The sequence below is a fragment of the Alligator mississippiensis genome, chromosome 2 (assembly GCF_030867095.1).
Source record: "Alligator mississippiensis isolate rAllMis1 chromosome 2, rAllMis1, whole genome shotgun sequence".
NCBI lineage: Eukaryota > Metazoa > Chordata > Crocodylia > Alligatoridae > Alligator > Alligator mississippiensis.
Window position 1 is genome coordinate 217,726,064 of NC_081825.1, and position 22,485 is coordinate 217,748,548.

At 39.4% G+C, this 22,485-nt stretch overlaps 1 protein-coding gene across 1 annotated transcript in view; it reads left to right on the top strand.

The window, feature by feature from the left end:
- The first annotated feature begins 258 nt into the window (after window positions 1–258).
- Window positions 259–22,485, top strand: part of EHF (ETS homologous factor) — a 45,512-nt gene continuing 23,285 nt past the window's right edge. Inside the window, exons 1-2 of the mRNA XM_006259974.4 lie at window positions 259–364; window positions 22,188–22,287. Coding sequence (XP_006260036.1) covers window positions 22,191–22,287 — 97 coding nt within the window. The 5' untranslated portion in view covers window positions 259–364; window positions 22,188–22,190. The remainder of the gene's footprint in view (window positions 365–22,187; window positions 22,288–22,485) is intronic.

Sequence of the window (22,485 nt, forward strand, 5' to 3'; positions counted from 1 at the left end):
CTTCATCCATTAACAGGTTTCTATTTAGTTCTTAAGACACATGGGTAACCTGGTTAGACCTGTTTTGTTTGAATACTAAGGTGTGAGTTGGCCATATGCAAATCTTTTGCAATCTTTTTTTTTGTTGTTGTTATTTCTGACCCAATCAGAGGAGCAGGAAATGACCTAAGGAATTACCCTATTGGCTGGGTCAATGTTCTACAAAATGTTTTAAAATTAATATCACATCCATTTATATTCACTCCTGTGAGGCTTTTGAAGTGATAACCCAGCACCTGTGTTTACCTAACCCTGCTATTCTCTAGGCAGTCTTTTCATTGTCTCAGCTAAAGGATTTCCCCTCCAGAATCAGCAGCTAAATGAGGTAAGGCTTTTTTTTAACTTCCTACTAAGCCAATGCCACTTAGAATAAAATGTGCAGAAGTGTGCACTGGAATCACTCCCACTCAAAAACCTGCTGCAGCCCCTCCCTTTCTACTTTTGAACAGCAACTAAGTTTTTCTGTGTTCTGATCAAGGACTTTTGAACATTACAATAAACACTTTTACTCCCCTGCATCCTGCCTTGTTTCTGTTTAAGAACTCCTGTCTATTTTTGTATTATGAGGAGCAGAGCTACAATCTTCATTTACTTTGAATGCCACCCAATATATACTCATTGACTTCTATAGAGTTATTCATAAATGCTATTCACTGTGAGATCACAGAAGATCATATATCTGGCCATTAGTTTCAGAAAAAAATAATGTTTATTATTGCATGTTTAATAGTGTTTGGGGATTAACTTCTGTTGCCCCTTCATCTCAGCATACATGGCCATACTTTGTCTCAGTGCAGATGGACCCTATATAATTAGAAAGGTCCTGCTGTTTTTGTACTGATGACAATGGTGGTGGGAATTCTGAGGATAATCCCAAAACCTAAAGTCCTTTCTCACCTTTTACACAGTCTTTATTCAAGCCCACTGGCTTCTGTGTGGCTTTCCTAAAGTCCTTAGCCCCAACTCTGTTAAAACTCTTCAATAAAGTCAATGCAAATCCTGCATTTACACAAACCAAATAAAATTTTAGTTAAGACCATCAGAATTTATCTCTGGGAATTTCACCTTTTGAGTTCCCATCAATTTCAATGACAATTTTACCTGAATAAAAACAGAGCAATTTCTTTGAGAAGCAGTATTTATTGTTGTCTGTACTTGCATTGTAGTAGACAAGCTTGTGCAAACTTTCAGCAGAAAGACCATTCAGCAAATGATTCAGAATGTATAAAACATCTCTGAAAGTAACCAGGGAAACATTTACTAATACTTACTAATATTGCATCATGTAAATGATTTTTCTGCATCTATTTTTATATATATTTGAGACGTAGTTAGCCATTTTAGTTTGAAGTAGAAGGCAGGGTAAGTTTGCACCTTATAAACTAACCAAAGTGTGTATATCTATATCTATATCTATATCTATATCTATATCTATATAGCAATAGCTTGTGTATAGCTTGTCTATAGCAATAGCTAACTTCCTCAGATGCTGTGAAGGGATGTGCAGAAAACCCACCTTTTATACATATTTGCTTATTTAGATTGCATATGTTGGAATGATTTTATTTAAAATCATTGCTTTTCCGGCAATGTTTAAAGTGCATTCAACTTCTTTGTTTTGCTATTTTGCTGAGTGAAAAAAGGCAGTTCATAATGATATAACATATGCTATAAACTGTAAACCATAAATCATAAAGCACAACCGATTTACTTCAAAATGATAATTTTTACTAAGGCATATGTGTCTGTTTTAGGTATATGTCTTGCAGCAATGTTCCTTTATTTTTGTGGGTGGGTAGAAAAATCTGTTCTGAGTGTTTTGGTAGTAAATTTGCTACTGACAGTGTAAGTTGGCTGTCTGACACAAATTTTGTATTTTATAATCATCACAGGTAGGGAACAGAGAAGATCTGTTGTTAAAATAAGCCTGGAAGCCAAAGAAAAGGGTGGTTGTTAACACAATTACACAAAAATATTTCAGTAATAGATCCTTCCTGAAACATCAGATATATCCAAGAGTTTCATAGATTCATAGATTTATAAGATCAAAAAAAGATTGACTACCATGTAATCTAACTTTCTGAATAAAGCTGGTCATCATAGGTGCTGACTTTTTTTTTCTGGTGAGAGAGAGTGCACAGGGGGTGGGGAGGGGGCAGTTAGATGATGGACATGTGGAAAGTTTTACACATTTCAGGTGCAGCCTTCCTCCCGAGTGGGGCCAGGGCCCTCACAGCCCTTACGTACTTGGCACCCATGCTGATCATAGACTCTCCCTGTAGTAATTCCTTCTGTGAGTCCAATAGCTGTTCTTGAACTAGATTGTAACTTTTAAAAAGCACACCCAGCCTTGATTTAAAAATTACCATTGATGGACAATCCAGCACAATTCTTGGTAATTTGTCTCAGTGATTAATTGTCATCATTGTTAAAATGTGTTGCCTTATTTACAGTTTGAATTAGGCTGCCTTCCAGTGATTTGACTTTTCAGCCATACTTTTGTCTGATAGATTGAAGAGCCCTTTGCTATCTAATTCCTGATCCACACGTAGGCACTAAAAGACTATGATTCAGTCACCACTTACCCTTCTTTTGATAAATGCAATGGATTTTGCTCCTTAAAACTTTCAGTAGAAGACAAGGTTTTATTATTTAACCATCCTCACAGCTCTTCTTTGAAGCTTCTCCAACTTTTCAGCTTCTTTCTCAAAATGTGGACATGATTGGTAGACCTGGTATTACACACTACACACCCCTACTTGAGATTCCCCTATTTATATTTCTTATGCTTTATACTGATATTATTTGCCACAGAATCACACTGGGAATGTGTGTTCAGCTGATGATCCCCACCTTTTTTCAGTCATTTAATTTCCAGGATAGCATACCCTATCCTGTTAGCACAGTTTACCTTTTTTATTCCTACACAGAAAAGCTTATAAATAGTCATTTTGAAAAACATTTCCCCATACACACCTTATCAAATGATTTAGATGCTCTCTATTTATGACAGTCCTCTTCATTAATCTCTGATATTTGAGTTATCAATGCACATTATTATAAGTGAACTTATATTTTGCCAAACTATTGGAATGTACTTAGCAATGAAGACTTATTACTTTGCCCCTGACTATACAGCCATCACGAGAAATTAAGTAGTTGCAACTCAGGACACATCTGTTTTAGAAAGCTTTGAGAAATGCCGTGTTTCTTAGCTAGGGTGACATGTGTCCATATTATTTCAGCTGAGGTATGTTCAGGCTATAGAACAGAATCTAGGGACCACTGGTAGTAATAGCTCATAACTCAAGAGATAACACTCGATTACTATAGAAATCAGGACCCTGTGTTTTAAAGGTAATATTCAGGTTAGTTTGAGTTTTAATGACTGAAAGGGACACATAACTGAACATAGGTATTAGTGGAGAACCGTACAAAGTCAAATTTTAACTCATTCAGCTACTGCAGAGCCTCTTTCTGCTGCTTTCATTCTTAATGAATATGCATAGTAATGTGGATATTTATTGTATCTGGGAGGTACAGAAATTAGGAAGAAGATTAAAGAACAAATAAGCAAACAAACAAACAAAAAAACCCTTAAAAGTGAAAAATCCATCCCAAATAATTAATAGAAATTAGATCTAGAAAAACCATGTTTCTATAGGTTTAGGTTGTAGCCGTGTTGGTCTAAGGACACACCAACTGCTGAAGCTTCCTTAGCCTGACGAAGGGTTTTTGAACCCAAAAGCTTGTTTAATAACTATTCTCCAACCATTTGGGTTGGTCTAATAAAAGATATCAAACTCACCCAAGGAACCTTGTCTGCCTATGTTTCTATAGGTGATTCTACATCCTGCCCAGAGAGGACTGTTAGTGTTACTGAGTCCTATTAGCACACTATTCTTTTTTAAAATCCATGCATATGATAGAGAAGTGGGCATCAGAGAGTAAGCATCAACTGGGAACTAGAAGCATTGTTATTTGAAGGAACTCTGGAAGGAGCTGAAATATTAAAGCAGCATAGCCTGTATACACCCATTTGAGTATAAGCATCAAAACCCTTCCAAATTCAGTGCTTGACGTTTTAATCAGTATGTACTTCTTGTGATTTCCACAGTAAAAATCTCTGTCAACACTAAGGGGCAAATCTTCCAGAGTTGGTTGAGGCAAACCTGCTGATTGCAATGGAACATTAATGAATTCACTCTTTTTGCTGATAATCCTAATTATTGTGGAGTCATTATGGGTATTCTTAAGTATGTTATGTACTCCTCTTCTCCTTTCTGACTGTTCATGAAATAGAAGTACAGCTCCACACACAGGGAAAGGCTAAAAGCAGATCAGCAGGGTCACAATATAACTTGAAGAGCCTAAGCCAGATCCTAAATTGGTGTCTTTGTTACTGAATAAATTTCACGGCAGTGCTGCATGCTCTCAAATGAGCTTAGACTTGGAAGTCAAGTGTCTTTCCACACCTGGATGCAACCACCTGGCCTAAATATTAATTACTGCACCGGGAGACATGAAAATAAAGAACTAGCCACTGAGCAATGTATTTCTGATGATCATAACCTCTCTGAGACCTTGTTAGATCCTCATTGCTTTTCTTCTCTTCCTGCTTTAGCTGAGGACTGGCTTTCAGCCACTGATAGGAAGAAAAAGATCATAGGCACAATTTTCTGCTGTAAATTTTCTGAATGGTTTACTAGAAAGATGGCTGGTTATACCGTATTAAGATGTAACAGAATAAAATATTCAGTCTACACAGAGCACCAGGAAATAAAAAGTTCCTGTACTTAGAAAATTAGCTATTTTAATTCCTGTGCAGGTGGTTATGCTGCATTGAAATTAAATATATGATTGTTAACTAAGCATAGTAAGCATAAAACTTTCAAAGCAAAATACGTTCTAATTTCTTACTAATGTTAAAAACTGTGCACAATCAGTGGTAATTCTAGTGTTAGCACGATGAAGAGACACTTATACCAGAAAAAGCCCAGTAGGAACAGTTGCTCAATATCATTCAAAATAGGAGTAAGACATAATGCATATTTGTTTTTCTTGCTCTCTTTCCAACATAACCACAGGCACTTATGCTTCAAGCTGTATGTACTGAGAGCCGGAATTAGTTCTTAATAAAGGACGAAAGATTTATCACAGCAAGATGGCAATAAGAGGAGATGTGATAAAAACTTGAGGGCTGTTAAAGATCTTGTAAAGAAATAGTAGCCAGGGAGATGCTTACTTCATTCACAGGCAAGACAAAAAGTCTAAAAACATTTCCCTAAAGAAAGGGAAATATCTAAGGGCCACTGAAATCAGAGCTCAGGTTGAGGTCTTTGTAGCAAAATTAATCCCTGAAAATGAACAGGAAAGAATTAGCAAAAATAGGATGTTTGACAATGGAACAAACCTTTGTTTATCTGACTTCATTCTATATGTCACATTGGTTAGCTACAGACATGCAAAAAGCCCAAGGTGCAATCAGTCTAAGTTATGCTGTTTTCTGTAAGTGGCGTAGTTTAGATCAATAGCGAACAGAACACACATTTGCCCTTTGTTGTGGGGGAGAGGAGTCCAAGTCTTAGACTGGGTTCTGCCCTTTTAAATCCAGTCTGTGTGCACCAAACTGCTGTTCTATTATGGGTATAGACTGGTTTCTGATCACTTATACCAGTAAAAGTGTAATGCCTGTACTTAGCCCCTGTGAGAAAGGGATTAGGTAACTAGTTCTTCCCTAACTAGTTCTCTACCATCTAAATGGCATTCAGTCCTTGTTCTGAGTGAGATCCATCGACCAGCATATGAGAACTTTTAAAGCAACCTACAAGAGAACATTATGCATCCACTACTCATAATATTCAAATCAAGATTACAAAGGGCACTAAAACAATATTATCTTGCAGCAGTGGAGAGAAGGAGTCTTTTCACCGGTAGTATCTATAAATAAATAACAGAAATGCAAAGTCCCTGCTTTGTATGCAGGAAAATCCAGACAGTGCTGTGAGATCTCTCCTGGGCTATGTGCTACAATAATCATCTCAGAATCAGATATGATTAGTAGAGGCCACTGAGCCCAGAAACATTTATGAATTTTCTTAATTAATCTAGTTGCAAAAATCCTCTTGTGGCTGAATTATGAGTGTGAACAACAAAAACAATTATTTTCTATTGTTAGATCTTGCTCTGCACTTTCTCTCACTCAGTGTGGAACAAATGACTAATTTAAGTCTCTGTATAATTAACAAGTCCAAGTAAAATTGTCCAAGACACTGGTTGGAAATCAGACTGAGCACACAATGCAATTATCACCCCAAATTTTCTTATTGGTTTGGCCCAAACATGTAATTATTATTACACAACAGTACAAAAGGAGGCAGCTTATTCTACTTCATCTCTATGATGCATTTTCAAAGGACATGTGGTTCTGCAATTGACTTATCATACACCCAGTGAATACTCTTCTGGGGAGACAAAAATAATAACAAGCAAGCCAAATTATGCCCTTTGATACCAGCCACAATAGCGCAGGAGCTTCATCAATTGACTCTCTACTCATCATTTTCAACTTAGTGCTGAAGGTTTGTCATATGTGAAGTGATGGCTGATTGAGTAGCTTACTGCCTTTTACTAAATAGAATAGCAGTGAAAGTGCTTTACTGGTGTGGCAAGTACTAAATAGTGATTTCTCCAGCTTTTTAGATTTGAGGCACCCCTCCTTAGACCCAAAGCACCCCTCAGAAATAGCCAGCTCTTTGTTTTTACTCTGTTTTTGACAACTGAAAAACAATAGCGGAACTCTTTTGTTGCAGAGAACTCAGAAAGGCTGCAACAGGGCAAAATGTTTTTAACACTGTAGACGACTCCTATTTGAAATCTTTGGGTTTTCATCTTGTGAATCCTGTTTGCACACCTAACAGTGCTAGTATTGTATGGCACTCTGCAGCACCTTTGAAAGTATCTCTAGGCAGCACCCTTGAAAAGATGTCTAGAATGTAGTAAAGGGATATTTTTCTCTCATTCAGAGAGATGGCTTTCTTCAGCACTCCTAAGATTGTATACATTCGTAACATTTGCTATTTCTCAAAATGAAAATAAAGCCTTTAAGCAAATCCCACCAAACTCTTACAGGAGAAGAAAAAATGGTTCCAAATATCTGAAGTGTCAGGTCTGGTCCCTAGATAGTTAATTTGTCATTAAAAAAGTGACAGATGAACAGAATGTCCAGAATGAAGACGAACACTCTTCACCTGTAGCTTAGCGGCTTCCAGCTTTCCATTTTTGTCCTTCAGGACAGCATTGGAATATCCTGTGGGAAAAAGCAGACTTCTTTTGTACATACTTCTTTAAAACCTCAAGTGATTAAATGGTTTTGGATGGTAGTCAAATTGCAGTCAACCAGATACATTTTTCTGAGACCTGATTAGTGCCACTCCCGACACACACATGCGTACACATGTGCGCATACGCGCGCGCACACACACACACACACACACACACGTGTACATGCTCATGTACACTTCTTAACACCTGAATGACAGGTTTGTCTTTCCATCCAGTTTCTTTCCGATAATAGAAATTATTTTTTTTTCTAGTATCATGAGGTGCCTTAAAGCTTAAGTGTGTATACTGCAGTGAACACTCCTGATACGTATCAGTTAGTGACTCATGTTGCCTTCTAATGGATGGATCTACTTTTCTCTCTACTTGCACTGCTCTCTATTTAGGTGCTGTAGGCCAAGGGATTCAGTTCCCGGTGCACCAGTTTCTGTAATTAGTGTTCCTGCAGCTCATGGCTTTACCACAATGCCACTCTAGAATGAAATACCTCCTTTTGCCACACGTCAGGAAATAGGTGTCCCTCTAAGCTCTGTAAGGGTTGATCACATTTTAGGAATAGAGCTGGGAGTGGGATTTTCTGAAGAAACTTTTTTGTCAGAAAATGCTGATTCATAAAACCTGCAATATATTGGTTTTGATGTCACTTTGCCTAAATACAGTGGGGGATCTGAGGGAATCTGCCAGGCTGGGAAGCCTGGCCATCTATGGTTTGTAAGTTCTGTAGAAACCCCAACAATGCCCTTGCCAGTGCCAAAGACCTGCATAACTTATCGGTCCATGGCTCTTGGGCAGCCCTGCCCTATGGACAGCTCTGGATTGATGACTCAAGGGATTCCAGGAGGTTTCCTTGGAGCTACACTCTGGAAGCCCTGGCAGCTGTGACTTTGTTGTGTTCATTTTGGGTATGTACAGCTATTTGGGGAGGTTAGAGGGAAGTTGGATAGAGTTAAAAATGACCACATGATCTAAGGGAAGTTGGGATATGGGGAGCTAGTAGGGGGGCTTGGGGAGATTAGGGGAGGCAAACAGGATCTGGGGGGGGAGTGGGGTTGGGAGAAATGGGTGGGGGCAAGTAGAGTCTACAGGAGGGATTGGTGGGATCAAGGGGGCTAGCAGGGTCCATGGAGGGGGGATTGGTGGGGACCAGGGGGTGTGATGGGATTAGGGGGGTCTAGCAGGTCTGCAGGGGGCCCTGGAGGGGATGGGTGGGCTCTCTGCACCCTGGGACCAGAGGCTATTTTTAGCTCCTTTAACCCCCTCACCTTCAGATGAATACCCCCCACCCTCCAGTGAACTAACCCTCCACCTCTCCAACTCATTTTGGTCAGCTTTTGGCACTGGTGAATGCTGGCAAAATTGATGCTGGGAGTAGGTTGCAGGATAGGGGGTTTGGCGGGCTTGGGGAGGGGCGGGCTGGTTTGTGGGAGGGGTTGTTTGTCCGGGGGAGGGGAGAGGGGGCCCAGTGCCAGGGGGATGGGTAGGGAAAGTGTAGCCCCAGGGCTGGGGTCAGTGGCTGGGCTTTCCCAGCCCCAGACTGAACTGGGAACTGTACAGATGTTCAGTTAGATTGGTCTCACTGGACACAAGACAACCTCTGAGGTACAATTAACTTAGACCAGGTCAGCCATTTTTTAGACCAATCTAACGTTCCTGAACTTCTGCACAGTTTCCACATAGATCTGTAATTGGGTCAGTCTAAGTGTAACCTGGGCAAACTAAGTTAGATTGGATGCCCATTTTTAACATGATCTAACCTCCCCCTAGCCTCCCAGAACATCTGTATCTAGCCTTTGTTGGAATATATGGGCTTAGGGAATCAAAGGTGTTAACATGACCCAGTCTCTGCACAACTCTAAACAGCTAAATGCGATTTGCCTGCATGGTCCCATGTAAGACAATCACCAGGACAAACTGATCTGAGATTGGCTGGACATTGTGCTTGTTGCTTGAGTCCAGTCCAGCTCACCAAACATACACACGCACATGCGCACATACACAAACAGATACAACACTACATATAAAAATTGCAGTTTCTGTTTCTGGCCCTGACTCTTAGTTGTAACCTTGGTGTAGGAAAGAGACAGGCACTGCACATAGTCTTATCAGTCCCTTCAAGACCTGGCAAACTTGTATCAGCATCAGGTTGCTTAAGACAATGCTTCTGGGTGGCTTTCTGTTCACAGTAGTGTTGCAAAAGATGAAGTCTTGGTTGGCTGAGTCAGACTTATTGAACAGCAGGCAAAAAGAAAGAGATAGATGAGAAAAGAAATAAAGGAAGCAAAGCAGAAATGACGGAGGGAGGAAAGAACAAGTATGCCAGTTTCATGTTCCAGGACGTTTTTGGATTATATCCAAAGCCAGTGGCAGTGACAAAATGTCATTTGTTGCTTTCTTTCTAGCTTGGTCTCTTGCTCCTTCAGTCCATTTGTCCTCCTTCATCATCACTGTCAAATTAAGGGCCCAAAGGCAGCAACGCTCATCTTCTCCTTATTGTATTCATCATTTTCAATGGCCAATTTTAGTCCATTGATTTTTTCTTGTTTACTAGATACAGTTTTAACACGGACCTAGTTGGTCATCTTATGGGAATAATTCAGTTGTTCCATCTTTAATATTTGCATCTTTGTACAAACATACAAACAGTTTTTTTGTAACAGGCCATGTTGGAGTCTGGAGCCTCAGATCAAGATATGGCCTCTATGCAGCCTGTCTAGCAGGGAGCCTCTCTGTGCTTCCTGGAACTGCAGGGTATTTGTAGGAGACAGAGAAAGCCTTAGGAGCCGCATGGGGAAAAAACTGAACCACAACATTTTGATTTGTTCAAAAACAAAAGATTCTGAACAGAGGCATAACAGGGCAACTCTGTGCCCTGGGTAGTGGCAGTGCATGGGGCAACAGGGGTTGCTGTGGTGCTGGTGGGGGCATCACAGCAAGCAGCCAGCTGTGGAAGCAGCTAGTTTTGTATCACACCCAACTGGTGGCAGCCTGGGTTGCTGCTCTGGTTGCCCAGCCCTGTACCGAGCACACTACTGATTCTGAATTTCCTTCCTGTAGGAACATTTTAACTTTCATTTTGCTATGGGATGAAAACTTTTGTATATTATCAAAATCCCCTGCAGAATGGATGTGCTGAATTTGGCTAGCCCTCTGCAAATTATCTGAGGTAACAGCTGCCTAATAGGTCCATGACAGTTTATTCTGGTGATGTATGGCTTTTTGTATGACTTTGATGGGATGGCAGTGGTTGGCGGATGGAGGCTTTGAAGGGCAGAATGGAGGAAATGTCAGTTCCTTGCTTAGAGAGCATTCAGCTCCTCCCTCATGCACTTCTATTTCATTTCTCTAGATAAAGCAAAAGTTTCCTAACTCACCTTCAGACAAGAAGGCCTGTTACAGGGGCACATGGTGCTGTGGACAGCAAACTGGAACAGGATCCAAGAGACCTGGATTCTGTTAGCTCAGCCACCCATCTGTTGTGTGACTAAGAAAATCACATTGCCATTCTGTGCCTCAGTTTCCCCATTTATAATATGGCATTAATGATAGTTACCTCCTTTTGAAAAGTGCTCTATGTGATTTACCATTATTCTCTCTCAATATTCTTTCCCCTTTATAGCTCAGCTTTGACTCTGTTGGCTTTTTTATTTTACTAGTTTTCCGGTCACGATAGATTTTTTTGGACTAGATGGGGCAAAGAAATTCAAAACACATCTAAAAGAGTCTGGCACTCAAATCCTGGGAAATTATTAGGTACCTAAATCCCTTTGTATCTTTTGAATATTTTAGGTTGGTTTTCTCATGTAAAAAAGAAACAAGCCCTTCCTCTTTAAAAAACAAAACCAACCAAACAAACAAAGAAAAACCCCACTCAACAAGCCAACCCTTCCTTAGACTTAAGGTTTTCTTTACCCATCTTAGATGAAGCAAGGAATGGTTTATTTTATTTAATGTTCCTATCACTTAAAAATCCATTTTGTCCCTTTTGACTTGTATTTTCCCCCTTTTAGCTGGGCATTCACACTTCCCACATTGTGCCTCTCCCTTGAGTTGCACTGAGAAATGTCAAGAAGCCACTAAGCCCTATTTAGATTTCAGTGGCTGGAAAAGTACAGCATGAATTAGCTGTTTATGGGACTCCTTCACACGAAACTAGGCAATTCTGTACCTGAAGCCTATTATGAAGCAGCAGGGAGTTCACCCACTAGAACCCATACCAGGCAGTTATATGAAAATGAATGGGAAAAGCTCTCCTTCCAAACCGGCCCAGGCTGTTGAGGCAGATGCCTTACTCTGCTCTTTTGTTTATTCTCCAACAAATCAAAGCTGACCTGTGCTGTTATCGGAGTAGTGCAGCAGGTGCAAAAAAATAGCTCCGCTGCCAACTCAAACGAAAGGGTAAGGCTAATACCCTCTGGGAGACATTGAGAAGATAACAGAAAGCTATGCCAACAACTGAATTAACGGCTCTATTTATGGTGGGTTTTGCCTTAACAACCTGCTCCCAGCCCTCTGACACATAAACACCGCATTGTATTGTTTAAGGCAGCCACTGGTGAAATGAATGGAAACAGGATGGGCAGCTTTCACAGTGCCAGCTAAGGAGGTGGGGGAGCTGTGAGGGTAGCTCTGCTCCCTGCAAGCCAGGCACAGCCTGGGGGAGGAGTTGTCCTCTTTTTTCTGCAGAGGGAGGGGAGCAGCTCTCTTCCAAGTGTTGCTTCTAACCTGATCCCTAGAGAAAAGCTACAGAACCAGAACCATTTCTTCAGCCTCAGTGAATTCTTCTTTGCCTGGCTTTGACTAATGCAGGCAGTAGCATAACTAAAGGGAGGGGGTTGTGACCAGGGCACCAGCCCTGGGTGCCAATTTAGGGTGGGTGGGTGCAAAAATAGCAGTTACATAGGGTAGCTTTGATTGATTTTTATGGCAGCCTCTGAATCTTAGACCACAATGAGTACCACTAGGCTGCTCTCAAACTATTCCTGTATGCTTAGTTTTGCACCTTATTGCCTATTCTGGGATGTCTAATGATCCAGAGGGGACTACTGGGAGGTGGCATTGTGACCAGCTATATTTGATGGGGTGGATTCTCTGAGGCACAACTTGCCCCCTAGAAAGTTTCTCACCAGGGCTGAGAACTGTGAGTTGATAGACAGCCAAAGACACTACTCATATGAGCAGCCCCAAATGCTTAAATTCCTACTGTCAAAATCCTTTAGGTCTCCTTTTATGCTACCTCCTTCAAACTCATGTTTGCAGTAAGGTTGAACGACTGGGCTGGCAGTCTTATGAATTGCACTCACAGGCAGTCCATACTCATACATCTTGCATTGATCTTCTCCCTGCCTCCCCCCTTAACCCCCACCTGTTCTATCTTGTCTTTTTGAGTATAAACTCTCTGGGACAGGGGCTACCTCCCTTTGTACAGAGCCTAGCAGAAGTCCTGACCAGGTTCAGTTCTCAGTGATACTGCTTTGTAAAAACCTATATATACTGATAGATATATCAGTTCACATATTAATAACCTATATATCATGTTCTAAATGCAGGAATCACAAGCTGTGCAATTTTTGTTTCAATCCAGAACTTGTTCTAGATTCCAATAGCATGAACTTCATAGAAATTTGGGTCCAGAGTTTTCCCTATTATAGCATAAACATAAATCCAGGTACACATTCATTTAATCAGTCAGCAACCTCCTTCCCAAATTTGGAAATGTTGGGAGGCTCCGAGGTTGACATTTTTTTTATATCATGAATAACAAAGTGTCCAGCTATAGCAGTCACTCTGGGCTAGACTATGGAATCACCAGAAGATCTAACTTAAAGGCTATGGTTGTCCCTGATGCCCCATGAGCACAACAGGGAGCCTTGATGCAAAATGCTTACCAAGCCATGCTGGCTTAGTCTGCCAGCCATTGTACTAACAGAGCAATGAAACCATGGCTGTACCACTTCCAGTCCCTGCATGCTCGCTCCTTCCCCACCTAAGTGGAAAGGGAAGGTAACAGCCCTTCTATGGCTGCTTTATTTACAAGTCAAAGCCAAGCAATGCAGGCAGCCTTGCTCTCTTCACTTTCAGACTGGGGAATTGATACAGTTTACAACACAGCCCCCTACTGCTCACGGAAGAGAGAATATAAACTTTTTCCCCATTCCTCATTTTATCTAGTTCTCACCTAGGAATGAACCCAATGAAGATATTTTCAGATTCAAAGCAGAATTATTGCAGACAGGGAGACTTGTAAAGCAAAGAGGGAAGAAAATCATCAATTTTTGGGAGGATGATCCTCCTAAGGCTAGGGACAGAAGTTACAAACCAGTATAAGTGATCAGAAACCAGTTCAGCTTTGTAACACAACAAACATAAACTGCTTTCAAAATGGCTGAAACCAGTTTAAAATAAACCTGGATGGATATAGTATCAGACAACTGATTTATGTTAAATCAGTTTATTGAATTTCTGTCCCAGATCTAAGTAGCTATTATTGTGGTTTCACGATGAAAGAGGAGTGGTGGTGTGGCAGTGGTTAAAATGTTCTTGCCTATAAAATGTCCACTTGGTTCCTGCATCAGGTTTTTAAGCTTTCACATGTTTAACTGGCTGTTATGTCATGGAAATCAAATGTCTTGGCTGAAAACAGGGAATCAATAAACGGCTCTAGTACCCTCCAGAGATAATAATAGTACACCATCATCCTTATAATTTATTAGTAACTGAATCTGGTAGTTGTGCAGGCCACTCCAGGCATTAAGAAATTAAACAAAATCACTCTCTCAAAAGACACAACTCTCAAATGAAAGACAGAGAGAAGTGGTAGGGAGACACAAATGAGGGGAAAGAGAAAGAGGATAGAAGATAGTGGCAGATTTTTGTTAGTTTACTATTTTCTCTTTAGTTACAGACATGTGGTCTGTTGTGACAGGAGTTTCTAGCTTAGTGTTTGTTATTTTTGCTTATTATTATATTATCTATTTTAAATTATCAAGGGAATGCACAGGGAGAACCCAAGGGCAAATCAGAAAAACAAGAGACTGCTGTTTAGGAGAGTAGGTTAATGCCTAGGTTTATGGGTGAAGGAAGGATGTTCCAGGAAGGTAAGAAAGGCATGAAAGAACATTTATGATTATGGAAGGAGGAGGCGGCAAATGGAAGATGAGTGAGGAGGGAGAAATACCTTCGTGTTTCTATATTCCAAGATTCCATAACAGATAACTCTGAGTGAAACTATTTCTAAACATTATGGGGACATGGTTGACACAAATTATCATCATTGTTAGCCTGACAAACTGTGGAAGCCTCTGGTAAACCATATTCCAGAATAAATTCTGATTTCTAGCTCCAATTACTTTTTCTCTGCTTTTATAGAGCTGGTTAACATTTTTGTGCATAAACATACTTACTGAAGGGAAAATCTGATATCTTTTATTAGACCAACTAAATAGTTGGCAACATTTTTCTTAGCAAGCTTTTGGGTTTAAAAACCCTTTGTCAGGCTGAGGAAGCATCTGCAGTTGGTGTGTGCTCTTCTTGGCTGGAAACCTTGTCTGCCTATGTCCTTAAACTAACACGGCTACAACCTACACCCCTGTACTGAAGGAAAAAGTGTGTTTTGTTTTGTTTTTGACAAAATGGACTTTTTCAAGATACCTACATTTTTGTAAAAGAAAATTAAAAATTGTTTTCACTAATATTTTTTTCAAGACGTATGTCTAGCTCTGGTCCTTCCCTTTTAGCTACATATACAATGATCCCATGCATCTATAATAAAAGATACTGTCCCTTTCAAATGCAGAACACATGACAATGTTTTGGATGTTGTTTGAAAGGTAGGGAGTTAGGAAGAAAATATAACACCTGAACTATGAATGAAATGTGGATCATTTAGGAATGTGGATCCTAAATACCAGACTTTTGCTTGATGCATGCTTGAAGACCACTATGCCATCTGTCAGTTTAACATTACTGCTGGGTGACTGTAGATAAGCTCTGCACAGGTCAAATCCTCCCCTGTCTTGGGAGCTTTCAGGCTACATCCCAATGTCAGATATGCATAACCCTGATAGATCTCCATGAAAGAGACTTATACTTACTTCTGATTGAGGAAAAAGAACTGCTGAAATTCTCTGTCTTTCTTCCTCTCATTCTCTTTCTCTCTCCCTCTCTTTCTCTAAATATACTAACTAATACCTGACTGTTGGTGACTACTTGTGAAGAGTATGAATTGTGAAAAAAGAGAATAATACATAAGGAATATTCTGGACCATTAGGAAATAATGAAGTAACATTTATTTTAAAACTTCTCAAGTGAAACTTGTTCGTTCTCAGAGAAGAAATTGTACGTTAGTTTCGTCTTCAAATTACATTGTTACTAGTAGAGAAAGAGAGAGACAAACCCAAATCCTGGAACAGAAGGGAAATTCAGATGCAGATCTGGATCCGAACTCTTCCATGCACGCTCTTCTGTAGATAAAATATGTATGAGATTTTAAAGGGTCGACATGGGCATGTTAAAACAACCACCGCCTCCTCTTGCAAAAGTTGCTTTGTGCTATGTCATGAGAATCAAGTGTTTATTAATTAAAGATTCCCACTGGGCTTGATTTGATTATGTGTATAGCAATCCTACCTAGTATATTGTAAATACTCTTAATGTTCCATTTCTATTTCTATTTTTAAGCATACCAGCATATACAAATTTAATACATATATATAGTACAACTAAACAAAAGAAAAATCCCAACATCTCCCTCCCCACAGACCTAATGTTCAAAGAGGTTTCAACTCAGCTTCTGAAAATCAACTCATTGCTGTTTTTGTGCACAAAAACCTGGTTTCACATATATATAAGTAAATCAAACTGGGGCGAAATGTCTGCTAACCTGGCCATAGCATACAGCTGTGCACAGAAATACTGGCAAGAAAATGCTGTGCAAGAAATCCTGTGATTTAAAAAAAAAAAAGAAAAAAGTCTGGGATGCAGTTTTAGGGATTGCTTTAGAAAATTTGGTCTGAAGTGCCAAAAAGTATTCCTTGATTTACAATCCAAATAGAATATGATTTAATAAACCCATTGCTGCAGCAAAAGGTTACATGGGATGTAATAAAAATGTAGTAAATTATTGCAGTAAGTATGTTACATCAATAACAGTACTTGAATTTCAAGGTCACCTTTTATCCCAGGCGACAAGTTTGGGAAATAAGGTTACACAGTGGCTTAGAGTAAAACTGAGGAAGCATGAAGGGTTGCAGGGATTACAGTGGAAACACTTGCTAAAACTGATTTAAGGCTAGCAGAAATTCAGTATCATACACATCCGTTCTCCCAATGTCTATATACCTAATTTGTGCATGCAGTTACTGCAGCTGTCTCTATAAAATAAGTGTTTACATGCAATTTGCATGAGTAAACACATAATTTATTTATGTAAGTGAAATAACCATATGTGTAAACTTTGCCTACTTGCTTTTTGTGCACATTGCTGAGCTTCCAAATTTTTGAAAATCAGGCTGATTTGGTCATAATCTGTATCTTGACTCTTAAAAACAGGCTGTAAAATTCAGTCTATCTCCTTTTTAGCTGCAATATTTGCAGGTGACATTTCAGTTACATTGATGAGTGAGGGTCTGGGCACAAGAACTGTAGCTTGATGTAAGCGAGGCTGTGAATTTACAGTATTGTAAAATATTCCATGATAACTCTCCAAAAGCATGCTCTTACCCAGAGATTAGTGCATATGCTTGATTACACTCCTAGATCCAGTACTTAAGGCCAGACAGATGTCACACAAAATACAATTTTATTTTGGTTTTGTACACCAGTTTAAATTAGACTGAGATCTGGAGCTGACAGATGTGCAGCTCTCCCAATGTAGGTACATATAGCATGAAAGTATTACAGCACCTCTCCAGTAGGTGGAGGGAGAGTTAGTAATAGACTGTTTGCCTTGAGTAAATGGCTGTCTCAAGGTAAGCTGCAGAAAGATGACACCTACACCAATATAATTTACTGTGGTGAGTAACACTGATATAACTACTCCTGATTAATTAAAGGGAATTCTTCATCAGATTGGGCAAAACTACCCCAGTTTAGAGGATTCCATTATCTGTCTGCCAGTTATTTGTCTTATAAACTGCAAATCCTGAAGATCATGGATTATGTCTTCACTACATAAGTAATATGATTCAGATAGTTGCAAGTAAAACCTACACTTGGAATTCAGCCATGATATGAATTAGGAAAAATGTGAAAAGATCCCACAGACATCAAATGAAACACTCTGAAATGAGGCAAAAAGATCTTCCCATTCAACCAAGCCTGAAGGAGCCACAGTGAGCTTGTCTCAGCTGGAAGCCACTCTTAGACTTTGCATAGTTCAAAGGTAGAGTCATACATTAGTTGTTTCAGTCTGTTTTGTTTGGATTTTTTTTTTGTATAGGGCACTTTGTTAAAAGAAAAAACTCAGAAAGCTGCATGCCTCCTTCCCCTAAGGGCTTCACACCCTCTGAGACTTACTGCTTAAGCACAAGTTGAGTGACTGACCCTTAGTTGACTCAACTTTGTAAGTCTTCCAGTTTTACAAATAGATTTCAGAACCGTCATGTTTATGCCATGGGGTGCAGTGGCAGAGCAATTAGGCATTTCACCATGGCTCCAGCGATGTGAGTTTAAGCTTTGCTTTCTATTTGTGCCAGTGGCTACCTTCAGTCAACCTAGCTGTAAATCGTTACTAGGTCATTTGGACTGGACTGCAAAAGACAGGTGGACATGATGGTCACCCTGTAACTCCCTCGTGTTGACTGTAGGAACTACCATGTTTTAACCATGCTAACTTACTAGTTTTGGGCAGACTTCTGACAGTTTATATTAGCCAAGTGTGAAATTGTCTCTTTTGCACTTCACACTTTTTTTGTAGAATTATCACAACAACCATGCTCAAGCAGGTCCAAAATCAAGAGGAGGGTTTTCTGTGTAGATCTATAGGCTCATTGTGTTGGCATGTGAAAATGGGGATCAGAGTGATCTGCATTCAGGACACAGCTGTATTGTAAGAAGGTAATTTGCATATTGCACGCCATACAAGGTTCAAAGCTCAATGATTCGTTATGAATATGTTTTGCAAAAATGCTGGCACTTCTCCATGATCAGACAATGCCTGTTTACTCCAGAATGTCAGATATCTGCCTTGACTGGCTATGTGGTCAAGAAAAAACAGAAGTACCCTGCACACTAATTCCTTTACTGACAATCCTGAAGTCATGAGTCAGTGAAACTCTGACTGAAGGCAACAAGAGATTTGGCTGTGACAGTCCTTCAGGATTTGGACTTTAGACTCCACCCAGTCTCCTCTACTGTGGGTGAAAGATTAAAATAGAGGGCCTCCCCCATTGCAAAGCTGCATATTATATCTCACTTTTTTGGAGGGAGAAAGGTTGTGTTTATGGTTTTATAACTCTTTATATTTGTCAATTGAAAAAATGTTCCTTTCTTGCTATCCCAAACTCGTGTGGCATTTTTGTGTGCTATTGAGGCATTATCCTCTGGAGGTGGATGTACTTCAGCGCTGGGGAATATATGTGTACAGCTATGTGTCTACATACACGTATGCTATTTCATACACACACATATACACACAGATACATATGAAATTGCATGTTAAACAAATACAGATTATTCATGAAAGGGGTAATTTCTGAAGTCTTTACTTTGATTTTACTCACCCTAAACTCTCATTAATGTACCCATTCCTAGGACCATGTTTTTTTTTTTATATATAGCAAAATATATCCTATGACTAAAATATATCCTCTTTCCTCTTGAGGTCTCTAATCATTTGACATTTTTTTGTCCACCAACAAGTGAGATTTCAGGGTCTGGCCTAAACTAGCAAATATCTTGAATTTGCCAGGAGACTGCTGTGAAGTCTAGCTAGAATCATTCAGGTCAGTGAGTAAAAATGTGGTCAATTTTTTTGTGTTTGGGACCCAAGTTTGTAAAGCCTTAAGGGCCTGAACCACCAAGATGTTCAGGCATCTAAATCAGTGATTCTCAACCAGGGAGATAAATCCAGAGATTTTAAATAGGAATCCATAGTGTTAAAAACAGTCTGACCTGATGCAGTCTTTCTGAGTACTTTGTGACAGAAGACTTGCTCTATTATTTTGCTGTTGTCAAAAAATGAGTGAAAACTAAAACCTGGTATTTTAGAGGAGTGCCTCAAGTCTCTCAAAGGGTGCCTTGAGTCTTAAAAGGTTGAGAATTACTCACAAATCTATGGACATTTAGGTGACTAGATTAGACTTAATTGGTTGAATCCAGTTTTTAGTGCTTCATCTATATGAAAGACTGAGTATTCTACAGTCAGAGAAGAACAATAAATATGATGAGTAGATGAAAAGAGAAAGTTTTAAACATTTTAGTACATTTAGCTTGGCTAAGCAATGATTAAGGAAGAAAGGGCAGGATACAAGCAATAAATTAGAGATGGTCTGAAATCACACACTTGAAGCCAAACACCCAGAGCTGCACTGATGTTTAAACCAAATCCATTGATGGGTTTGGACTGAATCCAGACCCATAATTAAGATCCCTGGCCTGTCTCAAGCTCTTTTTCTCACATAACGTATTCTCATACAGGTAATGTTAGAGAGATGAGGTTACCCTGTATAACACTTAAATCAACTATATGCACTGTTTTTGTTATTTTGAAAGGCAACATTAATGCATAAAAATTTGAAAATTGCTGTTTATTCTGTATTTGGAATACTGTGATCTCCTTCTGGACAGTAGCAGTTTCCTAGTTCGTGTAAAAAGGAGCAGATATTTTGAGATGATGTTAAAGGAACATAACTGAAATATGAATTTGGCTTCAGAGATTTAGGATGAATCTACTTTAGTCGGTGACATGTATTAGTTTAGTAAAGCTTAGAAGTGGATGAACCACAGAAGGGGCTCATTTACATGCTCATTGATACACTGTAATGATAGCACATTAAGTTTAGTACCTGTAATAACTTAATGGTTCGCAGGGCATGTCTACATGTGGTGCTAACTGCAGAGTAGCCTAATTCTACTGTGCATTAGTGTGCAGGGCACAAACCATGCTAAGACACGAATGTCCAGTAGTATTAGGCTACTGCCCAGGTAGCGTCACTAAAAAGCCATGCACTGGCACTACTGACTGGCTCAGTAGTGCCAGTTACTGTACATTCATACAGTATATGAATACAAATTATAAGGTTATACAAATACTAAACTTAATGAGCAGTAGCAACAGTGCATTAATGAACATATTGACACACCCACAGGTACTAAACTTAATGTGCTGTGATTGGCACTACTGTGCAGTAATGCTGGCATATGCTTTTTTGTGATGATAATGGACAGTAGACTAATTCTACAGTGCATTAGCTCTTTAGCACGTTTTTTGCCTGCTGCACTAAAATGCAGTAGAATTAGTCTACTGCACATTCAGCATCTCCTGTAGATGCACCCAAGGTTTGGTAATTTAATGTAACTAACCATCAAAAAATTCAAATGCTGAGCAAAGGGTTACCTGAACCTTTCAGCATGGGAATCTTCCTGACAAACTAAGAGCAGAGAGGAATGAGAGTTGAATTTAAATGAAGGTGTATCGGGATTAGATCAAATGTTCACAGGGACTTCAATAGAAAAATTGGTCCAGTTAGTTGCAGTTTTTCTTGGACAAACTTTTGCTCTCATGAACAGTCTGGTGTGAAAAACGATGCAGCTTTGTACAAATCACATACATCTTGCAAAGCCATCTGAAATTGTAAGTTACAATAACTTGTAAGGTAACTTAGCGAGTTACCTTAATGCTCCTCCAAACTAATAAAAGATTGTACACACCCATTAATAAAATAAACTTATACTTTTCATCTCTGGGTCTTACATTAATAAAAATTAGAAAACACATCAGTCAGGAATATGCTGTTTATTCACCCAGGTGTTTAACTGAGTGTTATGTTTTTGTATGTTATTACAAAGGGAACAGTATACAAGTTCCTAACAGGCAACATGACAGAGACTTTTCCATGCAGCTGATGCAGGCTAGACTCAAAAATAAAGTTTGTGTGTCTTCTAAGAATAGGGAGTGGTATTCTGAAGGTAACTCTCTGTGTATGAATAGTGGTATCTTTCTCTCCCACTTTTTCTATTAGAATAATATCCTGCTCATTATTAAGCTCTTATAACATGGTCTTTTGAGTTTGCTGGCCAGAATGTTATGATTTGTGACATCATATAATGACAACCTTTTCCCGTCACTATCAACATGTATTAGACAAGGTAAAACAAGGTTTCATATACCATTATCATGTGGGTCTCTGTGAATGTGATAGATATTTTGAGCATGTCTCTCTCTCAAGGCTGTGGTTGCATTTATTGTTTAGAAAGAAATTCTTTTTTAAACTATGGCCATTTAACCTTCTTAAATATTATGTTAAAAAAAAATCTCACTGTATTTCACATTGCAAAGCTTGGCCATTTTCCAGTACTGTTCTATCATGAGCCTTGCGTTTCTATTCAGTTTCATCCTTGATCAGAGATTATTCATTTATGGATGGGAAGCTGTAAAAACTTGCTTCATAGATATGCAAATTGAGCATGGTTATGTTTATTGCGAGGAGATTTCATTGCAGCTTAAGGGGTTGTGGCAACATGTTCCTTGTGTCTTTTACGAATGGAATTGGCATTGCTCACTTCACCTTCAATGGTTTTGGGTTTTTTTTTTGCCACTTGCCTGGTGGAATACCATCAGTGCTGAGCAAGTTGTTTGATTCCTTTGCAGATCATGATTTTGGAAGGAACTGGCAGAATGAGTATCAGTTCCAGCAGCAATCTACTCCACCAGCAGCCGTCCTGGACAGAGGGATACCCAACATGTAATGGTAGGAGGAATTCAGCGATGATCTGCTAGCTATATTGAAGGAGGGGGTAAAGGAGAGGTGGCTGTACTTTTAAATGTGCTTAAGTGTACTTTCTAACTGCTCCACTTTAACATCTTTTCTCCTCTGCTGGAGTTAGAGAGTACACTTCCTAACCTCTCCACTTTAACATCTTTTCTCCTGCACTGGAGTCCCACTACT